Source organism: Bombina bombina, chromosome 6 (assembly GCF_027579735.1).
Source record: "Bombina bombina isolate aBomBom1 chromosome 6, aBomBom1.pri, whole genome shotgun sequence".
In the NCBI taxonomy this organism is placed as follows: domain Eukaryota; kingdom Metazoa; phylum Chordata; class Amphibia; order Anura; family Bombinatoridae; genus Bombina; species Bombina bombina.
Window position 1 is genome coordinate 115,517,819 of NC_069504.1, and position 27,341 is coordinate 115,545,159.

A 27,341-nucleotide genomic window follows, 5' to 3' on the forward strand; every position below is an offset into this window, starting at 1 on the left:
CCGTGTTTGGAAACTCAACCTCCGGATCAGCCTTTGCCCACCGGGCAGTGAGTACCTCCGCAACAGATCCTTTCCTAGATCCCACAGCGAGCGCACCGCTCAGCCTCAGCCTTGGTCAGCTGCAAGCGTGTTCACCACCAGGAGACGAGAAAAGCTGTAAGCCAGCAGGAATATGCTCACCAGGGAGCGCTCAAAGTTTCCATATCCCGCTACGAGACAGGTATGTTTTCTATTAGTTAACCAACAAGCTCACCAGGGAGCAGCTAGTTATTTGTACGGTAATATAGAACCATGTCCCATACGATTTTTATTTTGCAAAATCAGGTGATAGAGCGACCGTGCTTTGTCTTCCTTCTTAAAGAGGTCGTGTTAAATCAAGAGGCACCAGTTCTTAACACTCCTATACCTCTAGTCGATCAGCTTGAATCATAGAAAGCAGAGGTGCAAGTACAAGAGAAGCCAGCTTTCTGCAACTTTTGTGATCACTCATTAAATGTTTGTAGGAAACACCTGCCCTGGTGTTACTTGAATTGTTACTTGTAACACTTCCCGCAAACTTGTTACATTTTATCATGCAAAATTCTTAGGAAAGTTTGTAACAAGTTGCTTCAGCCACGAAGCCAGAAGATGCCTGGTATAGACTTCCCCTCCGGGGTCCAGATGATCCTATGCCCAGACTAGTATCCTCCCTGGTCAAGGGACGCATGGAGGTGAGGGTTGTTGGTTAGAGCACAGACCAGCAGCACAGCGTGCAGCACCTTGCTTGCTCCTCCCCTCAGCCGGAAATCCGTCACGGAAGTAGTTTTTAGTTTGTTTTTAGTTATAGCTATTTTAGGGGGATATCTGTGTGTGCAGGTGACTATTACTGTGCATAATTATTAGGCAACTTAACAAAAAACAAATATATACCCATTTCAATTATTTATTTTTACCAGTGAAACCAATATAACATCTCAACATTCACAAATATACATTTCTGACATTCAAAAACAAAACAAAAACAAATCAGTGACCAATATAGCCACCTTTCTTTGCAAGGACACTCAAAAGCCTGCCATCCATGGATTCTGTCAGTGTTTTGATCTGTTCACCATCAACATTGCGTGCAGCAGCAACCACAGCCTCCCAGACACTGTTCAGAGAGGTGTACTGTTTTCCCTCCTTGTAAATCTCACATTTGATGATGGACCACATGTTCTCAATGGGGTTCAGATCAGGTGAACAAGGAGGCCATGTCATTAGATTTTCTTCTTTTATACCCTTTCTTGCCAGCCACGCTGTGGAGTACTTGGACGCGTGTGATGGAGCATTGTCCTGCATGAAAATCATGTTTTTCTTGAAGGATGCAGACTTCTTCCTGTATCACTGCTTGAAGAAGGTGTCTTCCAGAAACTGGCAGTAGGACTGGGAGTTGAGCTTGACTCCATCCTCAACCCGAAAAGGCCCCACAAGCTCATCTTTGATGATACCAGCCCAAACCAGTACTCCACCTCCACCTTGCTGGCGTCTGAGTCGGACTGGAGCTCTCTGCCCTTTACCAATCCAGCCACGGGCCCATCCATCTGGCCCATCAAGACTCACTCTCATTTCATCAGTCCATAAAACCTTAGAAAAATCAGTCTTGAGATATTTCTTGGCCCAGTCTTGACGTTTCAGCTTGTGTCTCTTGTTCAGTGGTGGCCGTCTTTCAGCCTTTCGTACCTTGGCCATGTCTCTGAGTATTGCACACCTTGTGCTTTTGGGCACTCCAGTGATGTTGCAGCTCTGAAATATGGCCAAACTGGTGGCAAGCTGCACGCTTGACTTTTCTCAGTTCATGGGCAGTTATTTTGCGCCTTGGTTTTTCCACACGCTTCTTGCGACCCTGTTGACTATTTTGAATGAAACGCTTGATTATTTGATGATCACGCTTCATAAGCTTTGCAATTTTAAGAGTGCTGCATCCCTCTGCAAGATATCTCACTATTTTTGACTTTTCTGAGCCTGTCAAGTCCTTCTTTTGACCCATTTTGCCAAAGGAAAGGAAGTTGCCTAATAATTATGCACACCTGATATAGGGTGTTGATGTCATTAGACCACACCCCTTCTCATTACAGAGATGCGCATCACCTAATATGCTTAATTGGTAGTAGGCTTCCGAGCCTATACAGCTTGGAGTAAGACAACATGCATAAAGAGGATGATGTGGTCAAAATACTCATTTGCCTAATAATTCTGCACTCCCTGTATATATAATCATTTTTTATTATTTAATTTAACTAAATATTGTATATTACAGATAATGAGCAATTACGTAACCATAACAAATTATTTCTATGCCCCTATTAAATGTACAAGGTGCAAAATTCAAGGAGTCCTGTCTCATTTAAAATTTTAAATATGGCTCGAAAATCTTTATTTAAAAGTATATTATCAGTCCAATTAAATAATCTCCTTCTAGAAAATAAATACTAGGCTTTTTTCATTCCAAGTATAAAAATAAATCTGGAATATTTAAGTTTTTCTGGTTTAATTACCTAAAACACAAGAACACTAGCCAAAAGCAAAGAAAATGTTCACATTCGCACTTTTAAAATAGATTTATAAAATGACAAATGACAATCATAAATAAAGGGCGGACAAATAGCAGGTGACATAGCTATAAATTAATAAACATTCCGTGAGCTGCAGCTTTATGCAAAAGAGATATTTCCATATTATCATCACACTCTGCATCATTTAAAAAGTAAATAAATAAAACATATACAGTATATAAATGTAAGTACATTGTATACCTGTATATGCACCCAGATCTGCCTGGGGTTAACTGTGACTCTGGGGACAGCACAGCTTCCTGCGAGTGCCAGTGAGCACCCAGGGCTGAGCATGTTGCAGGGTCATCGGGTGTGTACCCGGTCCGGTCTGAGAGTGCAGTCCCCTTCCGTGTTTTGTATATGTCTGGGGTGATTACATAAGCCTGTGCACCCTTCACTTGTTTCCAGTTTGTTGGATTGAGAGCTTGCATTGTGTGGCTGTTTAAGGGTCCAAGGTTTTTGGAAGGGACCTTGTCGTGGTACCTGGGCTTGTCTCATTTGGCCAAATGCGGTAACTAACCCTTCCATGTTTGCTTTTAATCTTAGCTGAAAGCTTGTGAGTGCTGCATTAATTTGTTTTGTCATTTTCCCTATGGTTCTTGCACCCAGACCTGTCTGGGGTTAACTGCCTGTGACTCTAGGGACAGCACAGCTTCCTGTGAGTGCTAGTGAGCACCCAGGGCTGAGCATGTTGCCGGGTCATGGGATGTGTAACCGGTCCACTATGAGAGTGCAGTCCCCTTCCGTGTTTTGTTTGTATGTGTATATATATATGTGTGTATATATATATATATATATATATATATACATACACATACATACATACATATATATACACATATACATACACACACATATATAGCTGTGCAATTAATCTCATGATTCAATTAATAATATGAGGCTATGCAATATCTGAATTGCACGAGGTTGTAACATTTCATTTAAAAAAAAAAAAAATGGCTTCCTTAACATGTCACATCAGCTACAGAAACATTCCAGTCCAGCCCACCGACAGCAATGATCACTTCTCTGGGAGGAGGGGTGGACCAGGAAGCGTCATATCAGTGTCCCAGCACGTAGCGCTATGGCTGCCATTTTACTTGCCAAGTGGTTTGTTGCTCCAGTCCTGAGGTATGCAGAGACAAACAAGCAGACTGGCAGTGCTCTTTCCTCTGGCCTATTGACTCAGCAGTGCAAAATTGTAGGTAACAAACCGCTGTTTTGAACAGTTAAGCACATTTTTAATGCAATTTCTTTTTAATAAATTTGCAATATTTCATAAAAAAAATGTATTATTTTTTCCATATCACACAGCCCTAATGAATATTTTATATATGTGTGTGTGTGTATGTGTATATATATATATATATAGTCCAAGCATGCTTTTTCTATGTCTGATGAAGGGGGTAATACCCCGAAACACTACGATTATACACTGTGTGCAGAATTATTAGGCAAATGAGTATTTTGACCACATCATCCTCTTTATGCATGTTGTCTTACTCCAAGCTGTATAGGCTCGAAAGCCTACTACCAATTAAGCATATTAGGTGATGTGCATCTCTGTAATGAGAAGGGGTGTGGTCTAATGACATCAACACCCTATATCAGGTGTGCATAATTATTAGGCAACTTCCTTTCCTTTGGCAAAATGGGTCAAAAGAAGGACTTGACAGGCTCAGAAAAGTCAAAAATAGTGAGATATCTTGCAGAGGGATGCAGCACTCTTAAAATTGCAAAGCTTCTGAAGCGTGATCATCGAACAATCAAGCGTTTCATTCAAAATAGTCAACAGGGTCGCAAGAAGCGTGTGGAAAAACCAAGGCGCAAAATAACTGCCCATGAACTGAGAAAAGTAAAGCGTGCAGCTGCCAAGATGCCACTTGCCACCAGTTTGGCCATATTTCAGAGCTGCAACATCACTGGAGTGCCCAAAAGCACAAGGTGTGCAATACTCAGAGACATGGCCAAGGTACGAAAGGCTGAAAGACGACCACCACTGAACAAGACACACAAGCTGAAACGTCAAGACTGGGCCAAGAAATATCTCAAGACTGATTTTTCTAAGGTTTTATGGACTGATGAAATGAGAGTGAGTCTTGATGGGCCAGATGGATGGGCCCGTGGCTGGATTGGTAAAGGGCAGAGAGCTCCAGTCCGACTCAGACGCCAGCAAGGTGGAGGTGGAGTACTGGTTTGGGCTGGTATCATCAAAGATGAGCTTGTGGGGCCTTTTCGGGTTGAGGATGGAGTCAAGCTCAACTCCCAGTCCTACTGCCAGTTTCTGGAAGACACCTTCTTCAAGCAGTGGTACAGGAAGAAGTCTGCATCCTTCAAGAAAAACATGATTTTCATGCAGGACAATGCTCCATCACACGCGTCCAAGTACTCCACAGCGTGGCTGGCAAGAAAGGGTATAAAAGAAGAAAATCTAATGACATGGCCTCCTTGTTCACCTGATCTGAACCCCATTGAGAACCTGTGGTCCATCATCAAATGTGAGATTTACAAGGAGGAAAAACAGTACACCTCTCTGAACAGTGTCTGGGAGGCTGTGGTTGCTGCTGCACGCAATGCTGATGGTGAACAGATCAAAACACTGACAGAATCCATGGATGGCAGGCTTTTGAGTGTCCTTGCAAAGAAAGGTGGCTATATTGGTCACTGATTTGTTTTTGTTTTGTTTTTGAATGTCAGAAATGTATATTTGTGAATGTTGAGATGTTATATTGGTTTCACTGGTAAAAATAAATAATTGAAATGGGTATATATTTGTTTTTTGTTAAGTTGCCTAATAATTATGCACAGTGATAGTCACCTGCACACACTGATATCCCCCTAAAATAGCTATAACTAAAAACAAACTAAAAACTACTTCCAAAACTATTCAGCTTTGATATTAATGAGTTTTTTGGGTTCATTGAGAACATGGTTGTTGTTCAATAATAAAATTAATCCTCAAAAATACAACTTGCCTAATAATTCTGCACTCCCTGTATATCTTGAATAGTCTCTGTAAATGCTACCTTTGGATTGGACTGTGCATGTCGTTGCTATCACCCTGGGAAGCTGTATACGTGAGTACTGCCTACTTGGACTATATATAGATATAGATACATAGATAGATACATAGATATTTGCTTGCACGTACGTGTAGAAACGGTACAATACAAAAGAGTGTCCTGGAAATTGTGCTGTATGTAAACAAATCAATACTTAAATCAATTATCTTTGGACACATTTCAGGGTCGGCTCCAAGGGGGGGCATTAGGGGGGCAATGCCCACCCAAATGGAATGCTGTGCCCCCTCAAAAAAACATAATTTATGCTTACCTGATAAATTCCTTTCTTCTGTTGTGTGATCAGTCCACGGGTCATCATTACTTCTGGGATATTATCTGCTCCCCTACAGGAAGTGCAAGAGGATTCACCCAGCAGAGTTGCTATATAGCTCCTCCCCTCTACGTCACCTCCAGTCATTCGACCAAAGACCAACGAGAAAGGAGAAGCCAAGGGTGTAGTGGTGACTGAATTATAATTTAAAAAATATGTACCTGCCGTAAAAAACAGGGCGGGCCGTGGACTGATCACACAACAGAAGAAAGGAATTTATCAGGTAAGCATAAATTATGTTTTCTTCTGTTATGTGTGATCAGTCCACGGGTCATCATTACTTCTGGGATACCAATACCAAAGCAAAAGTACACGGATGACGGGAGGGATAGGCAGGCTCATTATACAGAAGGAACCACTGCCTGAAGAACCTTTCTCCCAAAAATAGCCTCCGAAGAAGCAAAAGTGTCAAATTTGTAAAATTTGGAAAAAGTATGAAGCGAAGACCAAGTTGCAGCCTTGCAAATCTGTTCAACAGAGGCCTCATTCTTAAAGGCCCAAGTGGAAGCCACAGCTCTAGTGGAATGAGCTGTAATTCTTTCAGGAGGCTGCTGTCCAGCAGTCTCATAGGCTAAACGTATTATGCTACGAAGCCAAAAAGAGAGAGAGGTAGCAGAAGCTTTTTGACCTCTCCTCTGTCCAGAATAAACGACAAACAGGGAAGAAGTTTGGCGAAAATCTTTAGTTGCCTGCAAGTAGAACTTGAGGGCACGAACTACATCCAGATTGTGTAGAAGACGTTCCTTCTTTGAAGAAGGATTTGGACACAAGGATGGAACAACAATCTCTTGATTGATATTCCTATTAGAGACAACCTTAGGTAAGAACCCAGGTTTAGTACGCAGAACTACCTTGTCTGAGTGAAAGATCAGATAAGGAGAATCACAATGTAGGGCTGATAACTCAGAGACTCTTCGAGCCGAGGAAATAGCCATTAAAAATAGAACTTTCCAAGATAACAATTTTATATCAATGGAATGAAGGGGTTCAAACGGAACACCCTGTAAAACGTTAAGAACTAAGTTTAAACTCCATGGCGGAGCAACAGTTTTAAACACAGGCTTGATCCTAGCTAAAGCCTGACAAAAGGCCTGGATGTCTGAATTTTCTGACAGACGCCTGTGCAACAAGATGGACAGAGCTGAGATCTGTCCCCTTAATGAGCTAGCCGATAAACCCTTTTCTAAACCTTCTTGTAGAAAAGACAATATCCTAGGAATCCTAACCTTACTCCAGGAGTAATCTTTGGATTCACACCAGTATAGGTATTTACGCCATATTTTATGGTAAATCTTTCTGGTAACAGGCTTCCTAGCCTGTATCAGGGTATCAATAACCGACTCAGAAAAACCACGTTTTGATAAAATCAAGCGTTCAATTTCCAAGCAGTCAGCTTCAGAGAAGTTAGACTTTGATGTTTGAATGGACCCTGAATCAGAAGGTCCTGTCTTAGAGGTAGAGACCAAGGCGGACAGGATGACATGTCCACTAGATCTGCATACCAAGTCCTGCGCGGCCATGCAGGCGCTATTAGAATCACTGATGCTCTCTCCTGTTTGATTTTGGCAATCAATCGAGGAAGCAGCGGGAAGGGTGGAAACACATAAGCCATCCTGAAGTTCCAAGGTGCTGTCAAAGCATCTATCAGAACCGCTCCCGGATCCCTGGATCTGGATCCGTAGCGAGGAAGTTTGGCGTTCTGGCGAGACGCCATGAGATCTATCTCTGGTTTGCCCCAACGTCGAAGTATTTGGGCAAAGACCTCCGGATGAAGTTCCCACTCCCCCGGATGAAGAGTCTGGCGACTCAAGAAATCCGCCTCCCAGTTCTCCACTCCCGGGATGTGGATTGCTGATAGGTGGCAAGAGTGAGACTCTGCCCAGCGAATTATCTTTGATACTTCTATCATTGCTAGGGAGCTTCTTGTCCCTCCCTGATGGTTGATGTAAGCTACAGTCGTGATGTTGTCCGACTGAAACCTGATGAACCCCCGAGTCTTTAACTGGGGCCAAGCTAGAAGGGCATTGAGAACTGCTCTCAATTCCAGAATGTTTATTGGCAGGAGACTTTCCTCCTGACTCCATTGTCCCTGAGCCTTCAGAGAATTCCAGACAGCGCCCCAACCTAGAAGGCTGGCGTCTGTTGTTACAATTGTCCAGTCCGGCCTGCTGAACGGCATCCCCCTGGACAGATGTGGCCGAGAAAGCCACCATAGAAGAGAGTTTCTGGTCTCTTGATCCAGATTCAGAGTGGGGGACAAATCTGAGTAATCCCCATTCCACTGACTCAGCATGCACAATTGCAGCGGTCTGAGATGTAGGCGTGCAAAGGGTACTATGTCCATTGCTGCTACCATTAAGCCTATCACCTCCATGCATTGAGCTACTGACGGGAGTTGAATGGAATGAAGGACACGGCATGTATTTAGAAGCTTTGTTAATCTGTCTTCTGTCAGATAAATCTTCATTTCTACAGAATCTATAAGAGTCCCCAAGAATGGAACTCTTGTGAGAGGCAAGAGAGAACTCTTCTTTTCGTTCACTTTCCATCCATGCGACCTTAGAAATGCCAGAACTAACTCTGTATGAGACTTGGCAGTTTGAAAGTTTGAAGCTTGTATCAGAATGTCGTCTAGGTACGGAGCTACCGAAATTCCTCGCGGTCTCAGAACCGCTAGAAGGGCACCCAGAACCTTTGTGAAGATTCTTGGAGCCGTAGCCAATCCGAATGGAAGGGCTACAAACTGGTAATGCCTGTCTAAGAAGGCAAACCTTAGATACCGGTAATGATCTTTGTGAATCGGTATGTGAAGGTAAGCATCCTTTAAATCCACTGTGGTCATGTACTGACCCTTTTGGATCATGGGTAAGATTGTCCGAATAGTTTCCATTTTGAACGATGGAACTCTTAGGAATTTGTTTAGGATCTTTAAATCCAAGATTGGCCTGAAAGTTCCCTCTTTTTTGGGGACCACAAACAGGTTTGAGTAAAACCCTTGTCCTTGTTCCGACCGCGGAACCGGATGGATCACTCCCATTAATAATAGATCTTGTACACAGCGTAGAAACGCGTCTTTCTTTATTTGGCTTGTTGACAACCTTGACAGATGAAATCTCCCTCTTGGGGGAGATAATTTGAAGTCTAGAAGGTATCCCTGAGATATGATCTCTAGCGCCCAGGGATCCTGGACATCTCTTGCCCAAGCCTGGGCGAAGAGAGAGAGTCTGCCCCCCACTAGATCCGGTCCCGGATCGGGGGCCCTCGGTTCATGCTGTCTTAGGGGCAGCAGCAGGTTTTCTGGCCTGCTTGCCCTTATTCCAGGACTGGTTAGGTTTCCAGCCTTGTCTGTAACGAGCAACAGCTCCTTCCTGTTTTGGTGCAGTGGAAGTTGATGCTGCACCTGCTTTGAAATTCCGAAAGGGACGAAAATTAGACTGTCTAGCCTTAGCTTTGGCTTTGTCTTGAGGTAGAGCGTGGCCCTTACCTCCTGTAATGTCAGCGATAATTTCTTTCAAACCGGGCCCAAATAAAGTTTGCCCCTTGAAAGGTATATTAAGTAATTTGGACTTAGAAGTTACATCAGCCGACCAGGATTTTAGCCACAGCGCCCTACGTGCCTGAATGGCGAATCCTGAATTCTTAGCCGTAAGTTTGGTTAAATGTACTACGGCCTCCGAAATGAATGAATTAGCTAGTTTAAGGACTCTAAGCCTGTCCGTAATGTCGTCCAGCGTAGCGGAACTAAGGTTCTCTTCCAGAGACTCAATCCAAAATGCTGCCGCAGCCGTAATCGGCGCGATGCATGCAAGGGGTTGCAATATAAAACCTTGTTGAACAAACATTTTCTTAAGGTAACCCTCTAATTTTTTATCCATAGGATCTGAAAAAGCACAGCTATCCTCCACCGGGATAGTGGTGCGCTTAGCTAAAGTAGAGACTGCTCCCTCCACCTTAGGGACCGTTTGCCATAAGTCCCGTGTGGTGGCGTCTATTGGAAACATCTTTCTAAATATTGGAGGGGGTGAGAACGGCACACCGGGTCTATCCCACTCCTTAGTAACAATTTCAGTTAATCTCTTAGGTATAGGAAAAACGTCAGTACTCGCCGGTACCGCAAAGTATTTATCCAACCTACACATTTTCTCTGGTATTGCAACAGTGTTACAATCGTTAAGAGCCGCTAAGACCTCCCCTAGTAATACACGGAGGTTTTCCAATTTAAATTTAAAATTTGAAATATCTGAATCCAATCTGCTTGGATCAGAACCGTCACCTACAGAATGAAGCTCTCCGTCCTCATGCTCTGCAAGCTGTGACGCAGTATCAGACATGGCCCTAGAATTATCAGCGCACTCTGTTCTCACCCCAGAGTGATCACGCTTGCCTCTTAGTTCTGGTAACTTAGCCAAAACTTCAGTCATAACAGTAGCCATATCTTGTAATGTTATCTGTAATGGCTGCCCAGATGTACTAGGCGCCATAATATCACGCACCTCCCGGGCGGGAGACGCAGGTACTGACACGTGAGGCGAGTTAGACGGCATAACTCTCCCCTCGCTGTTTGGTGAAATTTGTTCAATTTGTACAGATTGGCTTTTATTTAAAGTAGCATCAATACAGTTAGTACATAAATTTCTATTGGGCTCCACCTTGGCATTGGAACAAATGACACAGGTATCTTCCTCTGAATCAGACATGTTTAACAAACTAGCAATAAACATGCAACTTGGTTACAATCTTATTTAACAAAAACGTACTGTGCCTCAAAGAAGCACTAAACGATTAAATGACAGTTGAAATAATGAACTGAAAAACAGTTATAGCATCACTCTTTAAAAACAACACAACTTGTTAGCAAAGGTTTGTTCCCATTAGTAAAGTAACACTAATTAAATTTTAAACATAAAAATCACAGAGCAACGTTTTAAAACACAGTCACTACATAAGTCTCACAGCTCTGCTGAGAGAATCTACCTCCCTTCAAAGAAGTTTGAAGACCCCTGAGTTCTGTTAGAGATGAACCGGATCATGCAGAAAATACAAGAGTAACTGACTGGAAATTTTTGATGCGTAGCAAAGAGCGCCAAAAACGGCCCCTCCCCCTCACACACAGCAGTGAGAGAGAAACGAAACTGTCATAATCAAAACAAGCAAACTGCCAAGTGGAAAAATAATGCCCAAATATTTATTCACTCAGTACCTCAGAAATGCAAACGATTCTACATTCCAGCAAAAACGTTTAACATGAATTAAATACCTATTAAAAGGTTTAATGTACTTTTACAGAGTAATTCCGGTGAAATACCATCCCCAGAATACTGAAGTGTAGAGTATACATACATGTCATTATAACGGTATGGCAGGATTTTCTCATCAATTCCATTCAGAAAATAAAAACTGCTACATACCTCAATGCAGATTCAACTGCCCGCTGTCCCCTGATCTGAAGCTTTTACCTCCCTCAGATGGCCGAGAAACAGCAATATGATCTTAACTACTCCGGTTAAAATCATAAGAAAAAACTCTGGTAGATTCTTCTTCAAACTCTGCCAGAGAAGTAATAACACGCTCCGGTGCTATTGTAAAATAACAAACTTTTGATTGAAGTTATAAAAACTAAGTATAATCACCATAGTCCTCTCACACCTCCTATCTAGTCTTTGGGTGCAAGAGAATGACTGGAGGTGACGTAGAGGGGAGGAGCTATATAGCAACTCTGCTGGGTGAATCCTCTTGCACTTCCTGTAGGGGAGCAGATAATATCCCAGAAGTAATGATGACCCGTGGACTGATCACACATAACAGAAGAAATATTCATATGATCATACGCTTTAAAGGGATAGTAAACCCCAAAATTGTCTTTTATGATTAAGATAGAACATACAATTTTGAACAACTTTCCAATTTAATTATATTATCAAATGTTCTTCATATCTAGTTAGCCAAACACAAGAGACAAATGTGTGCAGGCACCAATTAGCAGCAGCTCCCACTAGTGTATGATATGTGCGTATTCTTTTTTAACAAGGGATACTAAGAGAATGAAGCACATTTGAAAATAAAATGAATTTAAAAGTATCTTAAAATTACCTGCTCTATCTGAATCATTCAAGTTTAATTTTGACTTTCCTATCCATTTAACAATAATAAATAAAATAATGAATGGTTATGTAATGCTGCATGCTGGGGGTGGAGTTAGCTGCCGAACTGTGAGGTCACATCCTGCATCTGCAAGGAGCTCCGCGTCTTAACCTATTTGGAATTGGAAGTTAGAGACTTTTTGGACTTGTCTTTAACCCTATTAATTTTACCTAACTATCGTGAGTTACTCATTTTCTTAAACAATAGACCATGATAAGAATATGATTGTATCATATAAATATAAGTCTATAAATGGCTACCGGCTTCTATCGATGCCTCAAAAGTGCACTGTGATCTTCGGCCCGGCCTAAGATCACAGTGCACTTTTGAGGCGTTGATAGAAGCCGGTAGCCATTTATAGACTTATATTTATATGATGCAATCATATTCTTATAGGTTCACAGTACATAGGTTGTATTAAGTAGCCTGATATCCGTTAGTTATTGCGAAACAGGTATAGCTAAATCTAATCTACAAAATTACCAGTACCTTGAAACCTAGTATCCTCAATGCTATTGCATTGGGAGGTTTGGGGTGCATGGCTGTTTAGGGGACATGATTGAGGTTTAAGAATGAGTTTAATGGTTTTGGGATCATGGTGATTAAGGGGTGAATTGTTTTTAAGGAGCTATTGCACTGGGGGCCTCAGGTTTAATGGCTCTGTTTTAGTGCACTGCAAAGGATTTAGACAATTATTTTACCTAGTGATTTAGCACATATTCTCCAAATGTTAATAGTGGGGGATATTTCAGAGCTGCAACATCACTGGAGTGCCCAAAAGCACAAGGTGTGCAATACTCAGAGACATGGCCAAGGTACGAAAGGCTGAAAGACGACCACCACTGAACAAGACACACAAGCTGAAACGTCAAGACTGGGCCAAGAAATATCTCAAGACTGATTTTTCTAAGGTTTTATGGACTGATGAAATGAGAGTGAGTCTTGATGGGCCAGATGGATGGGCCCGTGGCTGGATTGGTAAAGGGCAGAGAGCTCCAGTCCGACTCAGACGCCAGCAAGGTGGAGGTGGAGTACTGGTTTGGGCTGGTATCATCAAAGATGAGCTTGTGGGGCCTTTTCGGGTTGAGGATGGAGTCAAGCTCAACTCCCAGTCCTACTGCCAGTTTCTGGAAGACACCTTCTTCAAGCAGTGGTACAGGAAGAAGTCTGCATCCTTCAAGAAAAACATGATTTTCATGCAGGACAATGCTCCATCACACGCGTCCAAGTACTCCACAGCGTGGCTGGCAAGAAAGGGTATAAAAGAAGAAAATCTAATGACATGGCCTCCTTGTTCACCTGATCTGAACCCCATTGAGAACCTGTGGTCCATCATCAAATGTGAGATTTACAAGGAGGGAAAACAGTACACCTCTCTGAACAGTGTCTGGGAGGCTGTGGTTGCTGCTGCACGCAATGTTGATGGTGAACAGATCAAAACACTGACAGAATCCATGGATGGCAGGCTTTTGAGTGTCCTTGCAAAGAAAGGTGGCTATATTGGTCACTGATTTGTTTTTGTTTTGTTTTTGAATGTCAGAAATGTATATTTGTGAATGTTGAGATGTTATATTGGTTTCACTGGTAAAAATAAATAATTGAAATGGGTATATATTTGTTTTTTGTTAAGTTGCCTAATAATTATGCACAGTGATAGTCACCTGCACACACTGATATCCCCCTAAAATAGCTATAACTAAAAACAAACTAAAAACTACTTCCAAAACTATTCAGCTTTGATATTAATGAGTTTTTTGGGTTCATTGAGAACATGGTTGTTGTTCAATAATAAAATGAATCCTCAAAAATACAACTTGCCTAATAATTCTGCACTCCCTGTATATCTTGAATAGTCTCTGTAAATGCTACCTTTGGATTGGACTGTGCATGTCGTTGCTATCACCCTGGGAAGCTGTATACGTGAGTACTGCCTACTTGGACTATATATAGATATAGATACATAGATAGATACATAGATATTTGCTTGCACGTACGTGTAGAAACGGTACAATACAAAAGAGTGTCCTGGAAATTGTGCTGTATGTAAACAAATCAATACTTAAATCAATTATCTTTGGACACATTTCAGGGTCGGCTCCAAGGGGGGGCATTAGGGGGGCAATGCCCACCCAAATGGAATGCTGTGCCCCCTCAAAAAATATTCATATGATCATACGCTTTAAAGGGATAGTAAACCCCAAAATTGTCTTTTATGATTAAGATAGAACATACAATTTTGAACAACTTTCCAATTTAATTATATTATCAAATGTTCTTCATATCTAGTTAGCCAAACACAAGAGACAAATGTGTGCAGGCACCAATTAGCAGCAGCTCCCACTAGTGTATGATATGTGCGTATTCTTTTTTAACAAGGGATACTAAGAGAATGAAGCACATTTGAAAATAAAATGAATTTAAAAGTATCTTAAAATTACCTGCTCTATCTGAATCATTCAAGTTTAATTTTGACTTTCCTATCCATTTAACAATAATAAATAAAATAATGAATGGTTATGTAATGCTGCATGCTGGGGGTGGAGTTAGCTGCCGAACTGTGAGGTCACATCCTGCATCTGCAAGGAGCTCCGCGTCTTAACCTATTTGGAATTGGAAGTTAGAGACTTTTTGGACTTGTCTTTAACCCTATTAATTTTACCTAACTATCGTGAGTTACTCATTTTCTTAAACAATAGACCATGATAAGAATATGATTGTATCATATAAATATAAGTCTATAAATGGCTACCGGCTTCTATCGATGCCTCAAAAGTGCACTGTGATCTTCGGCCCGGCCTAAGATCACAGTGCACTTTTGAGGCGTTGATAGAAGCCGGTAGCCATTTATAGACTTATATTTATATGATGCAATCATATTCTTATAGGTTCACAGTACATAGGTTGTATTAAGTAGCCTGATATCCGTTAGTTATTGCGAAACAGGTATAGCTAAATCTAATCTACAAAATTACCAGTACCTTGAAACCTAGTATCCTCAATGCTATTGCATTGGGAGGTTTGGGGTGCATGGCTGTTTAGGGGACATGATTGAGGTTTAAGAATGAGTTTAATGGTTTTGGGATCATGGTGATTAAGGGGTGAATTGTTTTTAAGGAGCTATTGCACTGGGGGCCTCAGGTTTAATGGCTCTGTTTTAGTGCACTGCAAAGGATTTAGACAATTATTTTACCTAGTGATTTAGCACATATTCTCCAAATGTTAATAGTGGGGGATAAGCCAGCCAGTAGCTACACTTTCCCGCAGAATATGTAGGTCTGCTCTTATTTTGACTCTCATGATTGCTTTGTAAATGCGTGCCCCCTCGTGAAAAAAAAATGCCCCCCATTTTATTCGTTCTGGAGCCGACCCTGGCACAGTTGTACATGTTCCTAAAGCAGTTTAACACTACATTTTTACAAACACAGACAAAGCTATTTGACTATACCCAGTGCTCGTGATCCATAGCTTTAGCCACTTATAGTAGAGATACAATTTTGGTATATAAAAATTGTGTTACACCATTAATAAATATACTGTTTATAAGCAAGAGTTGATATATAGATTTTGATTTAAATGGATGCTCAACAAACGTAATAGTCTTATACTTACATCAAGTATTTTAAACCCCCCAGAGAATATTTCTAATTCTCAACAAATCCTCTACAACTGATGTGAAGACATTTTACACAAATGAACTCATGAATTTACATTTCCAATACATTTCTTTTTCTTTTCTTTTTATTTGCAAAGCTGCGCAGAAAGAGCTGAAAATGAATTTGGTTGTACATGAGAATTTAAAAAATGCAGTAATTTATACACAGGGACAGTTAAAGCCCAAAAGAGCTGGCCAATCAAAATTAGTAAATGCACTGCATCTCTCTGCAGTGAAGAGGAGTAACGATGCAAGCTTTCATTCTGCAAAAAAAACTGAACCAACCAGCACCTTCACTCCAGCAACCACTGTCGTTCTTTTCTAAAAAAGACAGAATCTCACGGATGTCTCTGGAGAGCAGCAGCCTTCAGTATGTTAAATTACTTTCATCATGTATTTTCAGATGCTTATTGATTTCGCAGTTGGAAGGCTGAACGACCACAGCAGCCTCTAAGCAGCAATACAAGCTCTATATATTTGCACTATGCTGAAACAATGGCTCACAACAGAAGCATCATTTCATTAAGGTCAAATTCTGGAGGGATATATAACATCTGCTTTCCTATATACTCTACTTACAAGTGAACAAGATGAAGCAATGCAAATTGGAAGTGATTCAACAGAAAAAATAGGGATTTCTGTTCATACTAGGAGGTAAGATACAGTAGGCACTTTATACACGATATATAGTTTACCTTCTCTATAATGCAATACAAGGATGATTTTTCTTGTTGGTTAAATGTAATAATTCCTAAACGTACTTTGCTTATTAATGTTGTACAACAGCCACTGTGTTTTCTTGAATAAAATTATACAATTCATAGAAGGGGGATGGGATGATGCATTTACAAATTTCTAGAGGAGAAGTTCTATTCACTTTAAAACAGCATCATTACATGATATGGGTTAGTCTTGTGTCAACTGTAATTTGAATTACCCTGCACATTTTTCTCAGTATTTACTTAGCTACCAGGGGACGGTAATTAGGCTTGAAATAACTTATTTGCATAGTATGCAGAGTGAGGAACAAAATACAAATATAAGCTCATATATTTCATTCAAAGCAGGGGAGATTTAAGGTTTGTTAATAGCAGATACAATTCTGACAAAGCAATGAGGATATGTGTTCCACAATGTCTGCTGCAAACTACTAGCTCACAAGGAGGAGTGTTTAAGGAACTAAGAACCAGGTAAAGAAAAGAGCCGTTTATCTTTAACCTAGGAAAAATTAGAAAATGCCACATGCTCATATTTAAGACTACACAAGTAGAATATGCATAAATATATATTATTTCTTTTAATTTAAAGGAACATAAAAACGTATTAGACACAAACAGCACTGTGACTCATTACATTTAGAACAATGTTTGCTGTTTGAATTACGTAAATGTTTATTATTATAACGTAATAATATTACGATTTCTTAAAACATTTTAGTATCATCCAATTTCCATTTATCACTGTAAAGGGGTTAAAACATTTTTTTTAATTCTGCGTATCTGACACTCATCTGGCTTGCTCCTTAGCAGATGAGAGATGGTGATTTGTGGATATGCAAGTATGCCACCCCAGATTAGCTCAATGCAATACATTAAACCTATGCAAGGTTACACACATAGTGAAATATGAGAATTGGTTAAAAAAAATAAAATGCTTTAACAAAATAGCACAATTTATTTAAATACTCATGTCTCTTTAATATGCACATAACCCACTGCAGATATGGATAGAGGACACTTGCATGTTAAAACATATTGTATTTTCTAGCATTCATAACACAACAGAAGATTTTTTTTCAACAAATGTACAGTAATATTGGAAAATTGCTTTTTATTATAAAGAAAACAGAGCGCTTTACATTTCAAATACAGTTTTTATGACCCTTTAAAATCCATACGTCATATGAAAATATTTTAAGTAGTTAGTAGAAGTAATAGTGTGATTTGAATATTAAATGTGTCTCTCAAACAAATCCACTTATATTTTATTTTATATTTATTAAAACACAGGTCACTTAAAATTCAGTCTTGCAACTCCAAATTAAGGATGCAAAAAAACGGGACATCTATTAACAGACAGCTCTACAAGGCACAGAATGAACTTTACTTATAACCTGATGGATGTTTCAAGACATATAGAGAATAGAATGCAAAATATGGAATAAAGTCTGCGTCCCTGCAACAAATAGAGGAAGAGGATCTCACAAAGAACTGCCAAAGCCTGGAATACTTCTCTGCAGGTGTATTTGCCTGCTAACAAAATGGTGAGCATGTTTATAAAGAAAATAATTATTTTCCCCCATAAATACGGATACTAAAAAAAGTTAAAAAGTTCATCGCCTGTTTACGTATGGATAAAGCATATATCCTTGACCAGGAGTATTGTGCGTTTGTGATCACTGAGACATACTGCTTGTGAACTCAATATTATCAATAATTAATGGACATTTCTTTGTTTGTTCTTGTTATGGGTAGTTGTTTATCATCGAATAAAAGGAATTTATATTAGTATGACAGATGGTTTCTGCTACAGCCTGTACATTGGATTTATAACAACCAAACCGAACGCATTAAAACATGGAAAACAACAGTAAATGCTTTGTAATCCAAAAGATTCCATGAACAGTATTGCATTAAAAGAAAGAACGTCTTGTCACGCAAGTATAATCTTATTAAATATCTGCTTGCTGGATCACTTACATTGAACAACCTGAGCACCAGAATTTAAAATTAAAAAAACACAATACTGTCATAATGTTATTATTATTATTTTTTTTGAGTGTGCCACTTAACACTGAAAAATAGGTTTCTACAAAACTGTAAATGTAGCTACTGTACATCTGTGTAGTGTTATAAGATTATGACAGTGACATCATTATAGAAAATGAGAAAACAAAATGCTTCATTGAACTATGTATGGTCCCTTACAGCAAAGGGAAACAGGTAGGTGTTTAACTGCAAGATGCCAAGATCTTATTTGTCCTTCCAAGCTCATATACGCTGTAGGAGCCAATTCTGTCTCTTGTTATTCCCTCCAGCGCTAAAAAAGTTGCCAGACGCAAGTTAATAGATTCAGGTTTAAAGAAGATACATATTGTTAATTGACTTCCCCTCTCTCCATGTGTGTTATCAAGTCGCCGGAAATGTAACGACTTAGACACAGGCCTGATGTTTTATGTTCGGCCAGCTTGAAATTTGGCAGATTTCACATTTTCCATTTCTATTAAGACTTCAGGTTAACGTTAAATCAGCGATGAAGAATAAGCAATTAAACAATCTATTTTTGTAAGATTGATTTTAAAAAGTTGCAGTTTGATTCCAAATGAACCATCACAACCGGTACAATTTTACTGCTACGTTAGGGATGTAGAGGAAAAATAAAATCTGATTATCTGCAGGGGAGTAGACAGGTTGATAAATACATTTTTCACTGTTGGGCTAAAAGCCAGCAAGAAACATCATCATACGAATATTTCTCCAAGACAGAAACCTGCTGGAGATTTTTAGAATTAAAATATGACAATGACAAACGAAGTGTGCGCAATGAGCTGCATACATTTTTTTTTTTTCAAGAATACTTTAAAAAAAAGTATTTATCCGGATAAATCTGTTTCTAATGTGCTTTTGGTCCTGCAGAATTTCAGGTCTGTTATTTATTTGGCTTTGACATGATTTGCAAAACCTAGATAGCTACTGAAAGATATTTTGACTGCTGCATAACACAATAAGATCCAAAATACATTGTGAACCTGTAAGATTGTTACTTATCTAAACTGAACATTAAAAGAGAGAAATAGAATCATGTAAAAGGAGAGAAACAGATTACATGGGGTAACAGTCAAGGATAATAAACCTGAGATAATATGGCACAGTAAAAACATCAGGGTACTGTGTGATCATACACAATAGGATGAAAAGACTCAAAAGTGTAACAGGAAAGCAAGGAGCTGATATAAACAGTAAACAAAACCTAGACTGAGCAGATCATATACAACTCACACAGAGCTATTAAATATTATCTTTTGCAACATAGATCATCTAGTATTCTCACATAACAGACTCTGCCTCCTGTCTTACATAATATGTTGAAGCATTTAGGCTTCTGCTTGTCTGGGTGATTAATCCAATGATATTGTTTTATTTTTATCAAACATTTTAAATGTATATACTACACAACTTTTGGCACCTTAAGGTATCTAGATCAGAGAATTGTTTATTGTTTATTATTATTATTATGGAAATCTAGCAAGTGACAACTCCAGTTAGACAGGGTTGTTATACAGCCTAATAAGCCAATTTGCTAGTTAGATGATGCTAACAAATATGAATAAAGAAATACATTATATGTGTGTGTATACACAAACAATAAGATACAGACTGCATATCCTATTACATTATGCTTGAATTATGAAAGGCACAAAATTAAAAGGAAATGATTTATATATTTTGCTAAAGAAAAAACTCTTAATGAATAAAATATATACATTTATTTGTTCCATGCATTAGTTATAACATTTGTTTAGGCCCTAATTACAGGATTGTAGTGTTGTATAAAAATATAAAACGGTCAGGAAAGATTAGAATTTAAAAGGTCAATCATTGCTTGCTCATTTGACTAATAGAATACAGTTTGTTGCCTTTGGTGAAATTTCCCATGGGTGACTTTCTAAAGACACATTAAGCCTGAATAAGTGTGTTAAATATTTTCATCATAAAGTGTGCAAAAGCATTTGACTTTAAGAGTTAATTTAATAAGTCAATAAGACAGTAAAGAATGCTGTACTAGTGTCCAATGGCTGTGCAAGGTATTTTGCTTGCTTGGGACAACATATTGTATTTGAATACTTAAAGAATTGCAGAGCAGGTTAAAGTAATAGTAAATACCTTGAGAGTTTTATATAAAATGTTAAAGGGATACTAAATCCAATTTTTTCTTTTATGATTTGGATAGACCGTTTTTCACCTGTGCCATACTTCAGCTATATTAAAAACCAGGACTGTTGGGGGTACTTGAGGACCGCGGTTGGGAAACACTGGGATAGAGCATACAACTTTAAGCAACTTTATAATTTACTCCCATTATCAATTTCTTAGTTCTCTTGGTATCTTTATTTGAAAAAGCAGGTATGAAAGCTTAGGGGCCGGCCCATTTTTGGTTCAGAACTCTGGATAGCACTTGCTGATTGGTGTCTACATTTAGCCAACAATCAGCAAGCGCAACCCTGGTGCTGAACCTAAAATGGGTCGGCTCCTAAGCTTTCATTCCTGCTTTTCAAATAAAGATACAAAGAGAATGAAGAAAAATTGATAATAGGAGTAAATTAGAAAGTTGCTTAAAATTGCATGCTCTATCCGAATCATGAAAGAAAAAAAAAATTGGGTTTAGTATCCATTTAAGTTATGCCCCTTTAAGTTATGCATAATTTGTTATTTTGTCACTTTTTCATGTAAGAGGAAATTGGGGATTTTCTAATTCTCAGAACTTGAAATTAAGGCTGTAGACTAACCTGCAAAACTATGAACTGTATACTAACACAATGGCCTCTAGTTATTAAGGTCTGGCGGACCTGATCCAACACTGCGGATCAGGTCCGCCAGACCTCGCTGAATACGGCGAGCAATACGCTCGCCGTATTCAGCATTGCACCAGCAGCTCACAAGAGCTGCTGGTGCAACGCCGCCCCCTGCAGACTCGCGGCCAATAGGCCGCCAGCAGGGGGTGTCAATCAACCCGATCGGGTTGATTTCCGGCGATGACTGTCCGCCTGCTCAGAGCAGGCGGACAGGTTATGGAGCAGCGGTCTTTGTGACCGCTGCTTCATAACTGCTGTTTCTGGCGAGTCTGATGACTCACCAGAAACAGGGGCCATCAAGCTCCTTGCGGAGCTTGATAACTAGAGGCCGATGCCTGGATTGGCAAATGCTGGGTGGAGTTTGGCTATTATAAGAATAGCAGTAAAAAGGATGTTAATTTGTTTTGAAAACATTTAGGCTCGGGTAACATGTTATTTTATAGCAATACAATAGAAATGTCTTGCAGTTACAAGGCGATCCCTGTCCCTTTAATTATGATCAATCTAAAAAATATTAAAGCCATTTTTATTTGTTGCATCTAAAACAATGAGCAAACAGAAATTACAATAAAAAAAAAATAAGATTAAAACATTTTTATACAGCCAGATTAGATTATATATATATAGGGTCAGTAAACCCACAAAATAATGTTATATAATTTTGCACATAATCCAGAATTATATAACATCAGCTTAGCGCCAGCGCCAAATGCGCTTAGGAAAACAAACCGACCGCTTAGTATAGCCAGGAGCAGCGTTCTGTAAAAGTCATTTACGTGGGAAAATTTCTCTGAAATCCTTTCAGGTAGAAAGCTGGCGCTAAGCTGATGTTATATAATTCTGCACTATGTGCGTAATTATATAACATTATTTTGTGGGTTTACTGGCACTTTAAAGGGAAATGTTCTTTTTGTCTAAAATAATTAAAATATAAGATAATATGCAATACACATCTTTAATTCCAACCTCATGTTACAAAATCATGCAATCTAAACGATAGTAACTATATTTATAAACATATGACGTTACCAAGTAGGAATTACTTCTACGAGCAGTGTAACAACTTACTTAATTGCAATTGCTACTAAAAAAGTATTTTTCCCAAAATAGCAGTTGAGGAAAAGGCCTAGGGAGCTACAATTTCAGACGAGTCTAGGAAGTTAAAGGGACACTAAACCTAAATGTTTTCTTTAATGATTCAGATAGAGCATGCAATTTTAGGCAACTTTCTAATTTACTCCTACTATCAATTTTTCTTCGTTCTCTTGCTATCTTTATTTAAAATGCAGGAATGTAAATCTAAGGAGCCAGCCCATTTTTGGTTCAGCACATGGGTTATGCTTGCTTATTGGTGCTGAACCTAAAATGGGCTGGTTCCTAAGCTTTACATTCATGCTTTTAAATAAAGATAGCAAGAGAACGAAGAAAATTTGATAATAGGAGTAAATTAGAAAGTTGCTAAAAATTACTGCTCTATCTGAATCATTAAAGAAAAAAAATTGGGTTTAGTGTCCCTTTAAGCTATGCTGCAATCAGTAAGAAATGTCAGTAGACTATTTGGTAGTTTGGTTGAGGAACTAGCAAGAATAAATAAATAGGAGGAAAATGTAACCATAATAAGAAAACTTTAAAGGAAACAAATCAAGGGAAAAGGAAATGTAACATGATGGCAAGAGGATAGGTTTAGAAGTAGAGAGCCTGTCAACTGCAAGCACCATTTGCAGTGCTGCATCACGTGGTGAAGTTTAGCATTAAAAAAGATTTTTCTTGTAAACAGGCAGTCAATTGCACAAGAGCAGGGCATTTCAACCACCCTAAATTGCACAAGAGCAGGGCATTTCAACCACCCTAAATTGCACAAGAGCAGGGCATTTCAATCACCCTAAATTGCACAAGAGCAGGGCATGTCAATCACCCTAAATTGCACAAAAGCAGGGCATGTCAATCAACCCAAACGAGGGAGTGTCAGGGTGATCTTGCCATTTCTGAGGTGCAGGAGAGCCAAAAGAATCAGTTTCTGCTTCTAAAATTTGTGGCTGCAAACTCACGTATTGCGAGCCTGCTCTACAAAGCCTCAAAAGTTACAAATTCAGCTTAAAGTGATGGTAAACTTTGGTGATGCCATCAACAATATTTGTAATGAGTCATTAAAGGGACAGTCAACACCAGAATTGTTGTTGTTATAAAAGATAGATAATCCCTTATTTACCAATTCCACAGTTTTGCATAACCAACACAGTTATAATTATACACGTTCTACCTCTGTAATTACCTTGTATCCAAGCCTCAGCAGACTGCCCCCTTATTTCAGTTCTTTTGACAGACTTGCATTTAACCAATCAGAGCTGTCTCCATGGTAAAGTCACTTGCATGAGCTCAATGTTATCTATATGAAACATGTGAACTAATGCCCTCTAGTGGTGAAAATGCATTTAGATTAGAGGCGGCCTTCAAGGTCTAAGAAATTAGCATATGAACCTCCTAGGTTTAGCTTTCAACTAAGAATACTAAGAGACCAAAGCATAATTGGTGATAAAAGTAAATTGGAAAGTTGTTTAAAATTACATGCCCTATTTGAAACATGAAAGTTGTTTTTGGACTTGACTGTCCCTTTAAATAAGGGGCACTTTCATTCATTAAAATTAATTTAGACACATCATTTTTAAAATAATTCCCCTTTAGTGTGGTTAAACATTGCAACATTCTTCTGTCCGCAACTCATAATCGCTTTGTGTCTTCAGTGGCAAATCTGGGTTTATCCAATTTGCATACAAAAATGAATGAAAGTGCCTCTCATTTATTGATTCTTTACAAATATTGTTGATGGAATCACTGAAGTTTACCATCACTTTAATAAATTTTGCCCAACTATAGATCAATAGAAAGATTTCAGGAGAATCCAGGAAACAAACATTTTACAAAATAATATAACGTAATATAATTGGGGGGGGTTATAAATTTTTTAATTGAAGAGTAGACAATTCATTTGGACTTTAAGTACTGTTTTACAAAGTGAAATTCAATTTATAAATGCAGTAAAAAGTATTCTAAAAGCATATTTCAAATCCAGAATAAGCATGAGACTTGGCTTTCTAAAGGAATCTTGAGTGCATAGCGATTCCACTGCAGCAGAATATTCTGGGTAAGACATGTAAATGACACATTGTGCATTTCATTTGTATAGACAGGATCCAGTGCTGTAGAGGAACAAATGTCTGTTATGGATTTCTGTGATAAAAAAAAAAATCTACTGACCTAAAATAAAAAATAATCTAGCCTTCAAATCTATTACTCAATCAGACCATCATAAGGAATAAGAAGCCTCATGATTGAACAACTATATAAAAATAATAGTCACATGACTATTTCATCAGATGTGTTGATTTTTATCTATGGAACAAATATAACGATAAATCATTATGAAAATTGTATTAACTATTTTTTTTCCTCTCTCCAAGGACACATGCCACCTGATTCAAAAGGATGTATTTCACTTTCTTGCTGGATGTCAACATGCAGTCTGAAGCCAATATCACAGTCCGAGATGATATTGATGACACCACCACCAATATGTACCAGTTGCTATCATACCCACTAAGCTTCCAGGTGTCGCTGACCTGCTTTCTCATGTTAGAAATTGTTTTAGGCCTTGGGAGCAATCTAACCGTATTGGTACTTTACTGCATGAAATCCAACTTAATCAACTCAGTCAGCAATATCATTACGATGAATCTTCATGTTCTTGATGTAATAATATGCATAGGATGTATTCCTTTAACTATTGTTATACTCTTACTACCACTGGAGAGCAACAATGCTCTAATCTGCTGCTTCCATGAAGCTTGCGTATCCTTCGCCAGCGTTTCAACAGCTGTTAATGTTTTTGCCATTACTTTGGATCGCTATGATATATCTGTAAAGCCTGCAAACCGAATACTAACCATGGGCCGGGCGGTTATATTGATGACATCGACATGGATAGTTTCTTTTCTTTCTTTCCTAATCCCATTCCTCGAGGTCAGCTTCTTCAGTTTTCAAAGTGAAAACACTTGGAAGAATAAGACCCTTTTATGTGTTAGCACAAATGAATATCACACCGAACTTGGGATGTATTATCACTTGCTGGTGCAGATTCCCATTTTCTTTTTCACTATCATTGTGATGTTAATTACTTATAGCAAGATACTTCAAGCTCTTAACATTCGGATTGGCACAAGATTTTCAGCAGCGCAAAAGAAAAAGGCAAGGAAGAAAAAGACTATTTCACTGGCACCCCAGCATGAGACAACTGATGTCTCTCAAAGCAGTGGAGGCCGAAATGTGGTGCTTGGCGTAAGGACTTCAGTGTCTGTGATAATTGCTTTACGCAGAGCAGTTAAAAGACATAGAGAACGGAGAGAAAGACAGAAGAGGGTGTTCAGAATGTCATTATTGATTATTTCAACCTTTCTCTTTTGTTGGACACCTCTTTCAATTTTAAATACCACCATTTTATGTATGGGCCCAAGTGACCTTTTGGTAAAACTAAGACTGTGCTTTTTAGTTATGGCCTATGGAACTACTATATTTCATCCACTGCTTTACGCATTTACAAGGCAAAAATTTCAAAAGGTCTTGAAAAGTAAAATGAAGAAACGGGTTGTTTCTATTGTGGAAGCAGACCCCATGCCTAATAATGCTGTAATACACAATTCTTGGATAGAACCGAAGAGAAGTAAAAAAATAACCTTTGAGGACAGTGAATCGAGACAGAAATGTTTAGCACCTCAGGCTGTTACAGATTAACTTCTAGCTAATCATGTAAAGATTGATAGGAGAGAACATACTACCAACCAAGTCATCCTTGTTTTTTTTTTATTTATTTTTACATATGTACATTTTTAATAAGTTGCATTTCATTTAGATGTTCAACCTCCATATTACTTCTTAAACATGGTGCATGGTGGTCTTTGCAACAATGTACATTTTGTCTATATTCAATTAACGCAAAAACATTTATGTATATCTTTTTCTAAGAAAACAAAAAATTACACAAATAAAATATCTTTTAAAAAGCTCTAAAAAAATTGTACGTTATTACTTTTTTTAATTCAGAAGCCCCAAAATGTCATAATGCATTTTTTAAAGATGCCAAAAAGGTAATATACAAATCTTCTCAATAATTTTATAAAGGCGTAAGTAAGATACATTTACTATAATTAGAATCAAAATGTAGGAATAATTAAAATATTTATTGAGAGAATACAACATAAATAAATAAAAAAAAATATGGAAGCCTCAAGATAATGAGTCACTGCTTTGCAAAACAAGAAAGGAAACAGATATAAAAAACAAAAATCAAGAATGAAAACACAAATTTTTTACATAAGAAATGGTAATACACTATTAGTAGAAATCTATTTCTCCATGTCAGTACTAGCATAAACATCATCTGCAAGACTATATACATTGGGACATTGTTATCCTGTCCTAAACTTAGCAGGAGGGAACCAACAAGTGATGCTTACATTCCCTAAGAAGCGTATGGGGCATATTTATTAAGTTCCGTATGGAGCTTGAAGGCCCGTGTTTCTGGCGAGCCTTCAGGCTTGCCGGAAACACAAGTTATGAAGCAGCGGTCTAAAGACCGCTGCTCCATAACCTGTCTGCCTGCTCTGAGGCGGCGGACAGAAATCAACCCGATCAAATACGATCGGGTTGATTGACACCCCAGGGGGTGGCATTGCACCAGCAGTTCACAAGAACTGCTGGTGCAATGATAAATGCTGACAGCGTATGTTGTCGGCATTTATCGATGTGCAGCGGACATGATACTCTATATCGAATCATGTCCGTCCACACTATTATAAATATACCCCTATGAGTATTAAAAGGGAAAGGAAACTCCAAAAATATTCTCTTTCATGATTTTAATAGAACATACAATTTTAAACAACTTTCCAATGTACATATATTTCCATCAAATTTGCATCATTCTCTTGTTATCCATTGCTGAAAGAATAACATTGTA

At 38.7% G+C, this 27,341-nt stretch overlaps 2 protein-coding genes across 3 annotated transcripts in view; one reads left to right on the forward strand and one right to left on the reverse strand.

Annotated features, from left to right (window-relative positions):
* Positions 1-27,341, reverse strand: part of COG5 (component of oligomeric golgi complex 5) — a 1,291,144-nt gene that overhangs the window by 966,239 nt on the left and 297,564 nt on the right. The gene's annotated exons all lie outside the window — the stretch shown is intronic.
* Positions 24,800-26,116, forward strand: GPR22 (G protein-coupled receptor 22). Its single transcript, XM_053716574.1, has one exon. It carries the CDS (start codon positions 24,815-24,817, stop codon positions 26,114-26,116), a length of 1,302 nt encoding a protein of 433 aa, XP_053572549.1. The 5' UTR covers positions 24,800-24,814.

Coding starts and splice junctions, on each gene's coding strand:
- GPR22 (XM_053716574.1), top strand. CDS start 24,815: ATGTATTTCACTTTCTTGCTGGATGTCAACATGCAGTCTGAAGCCAAT.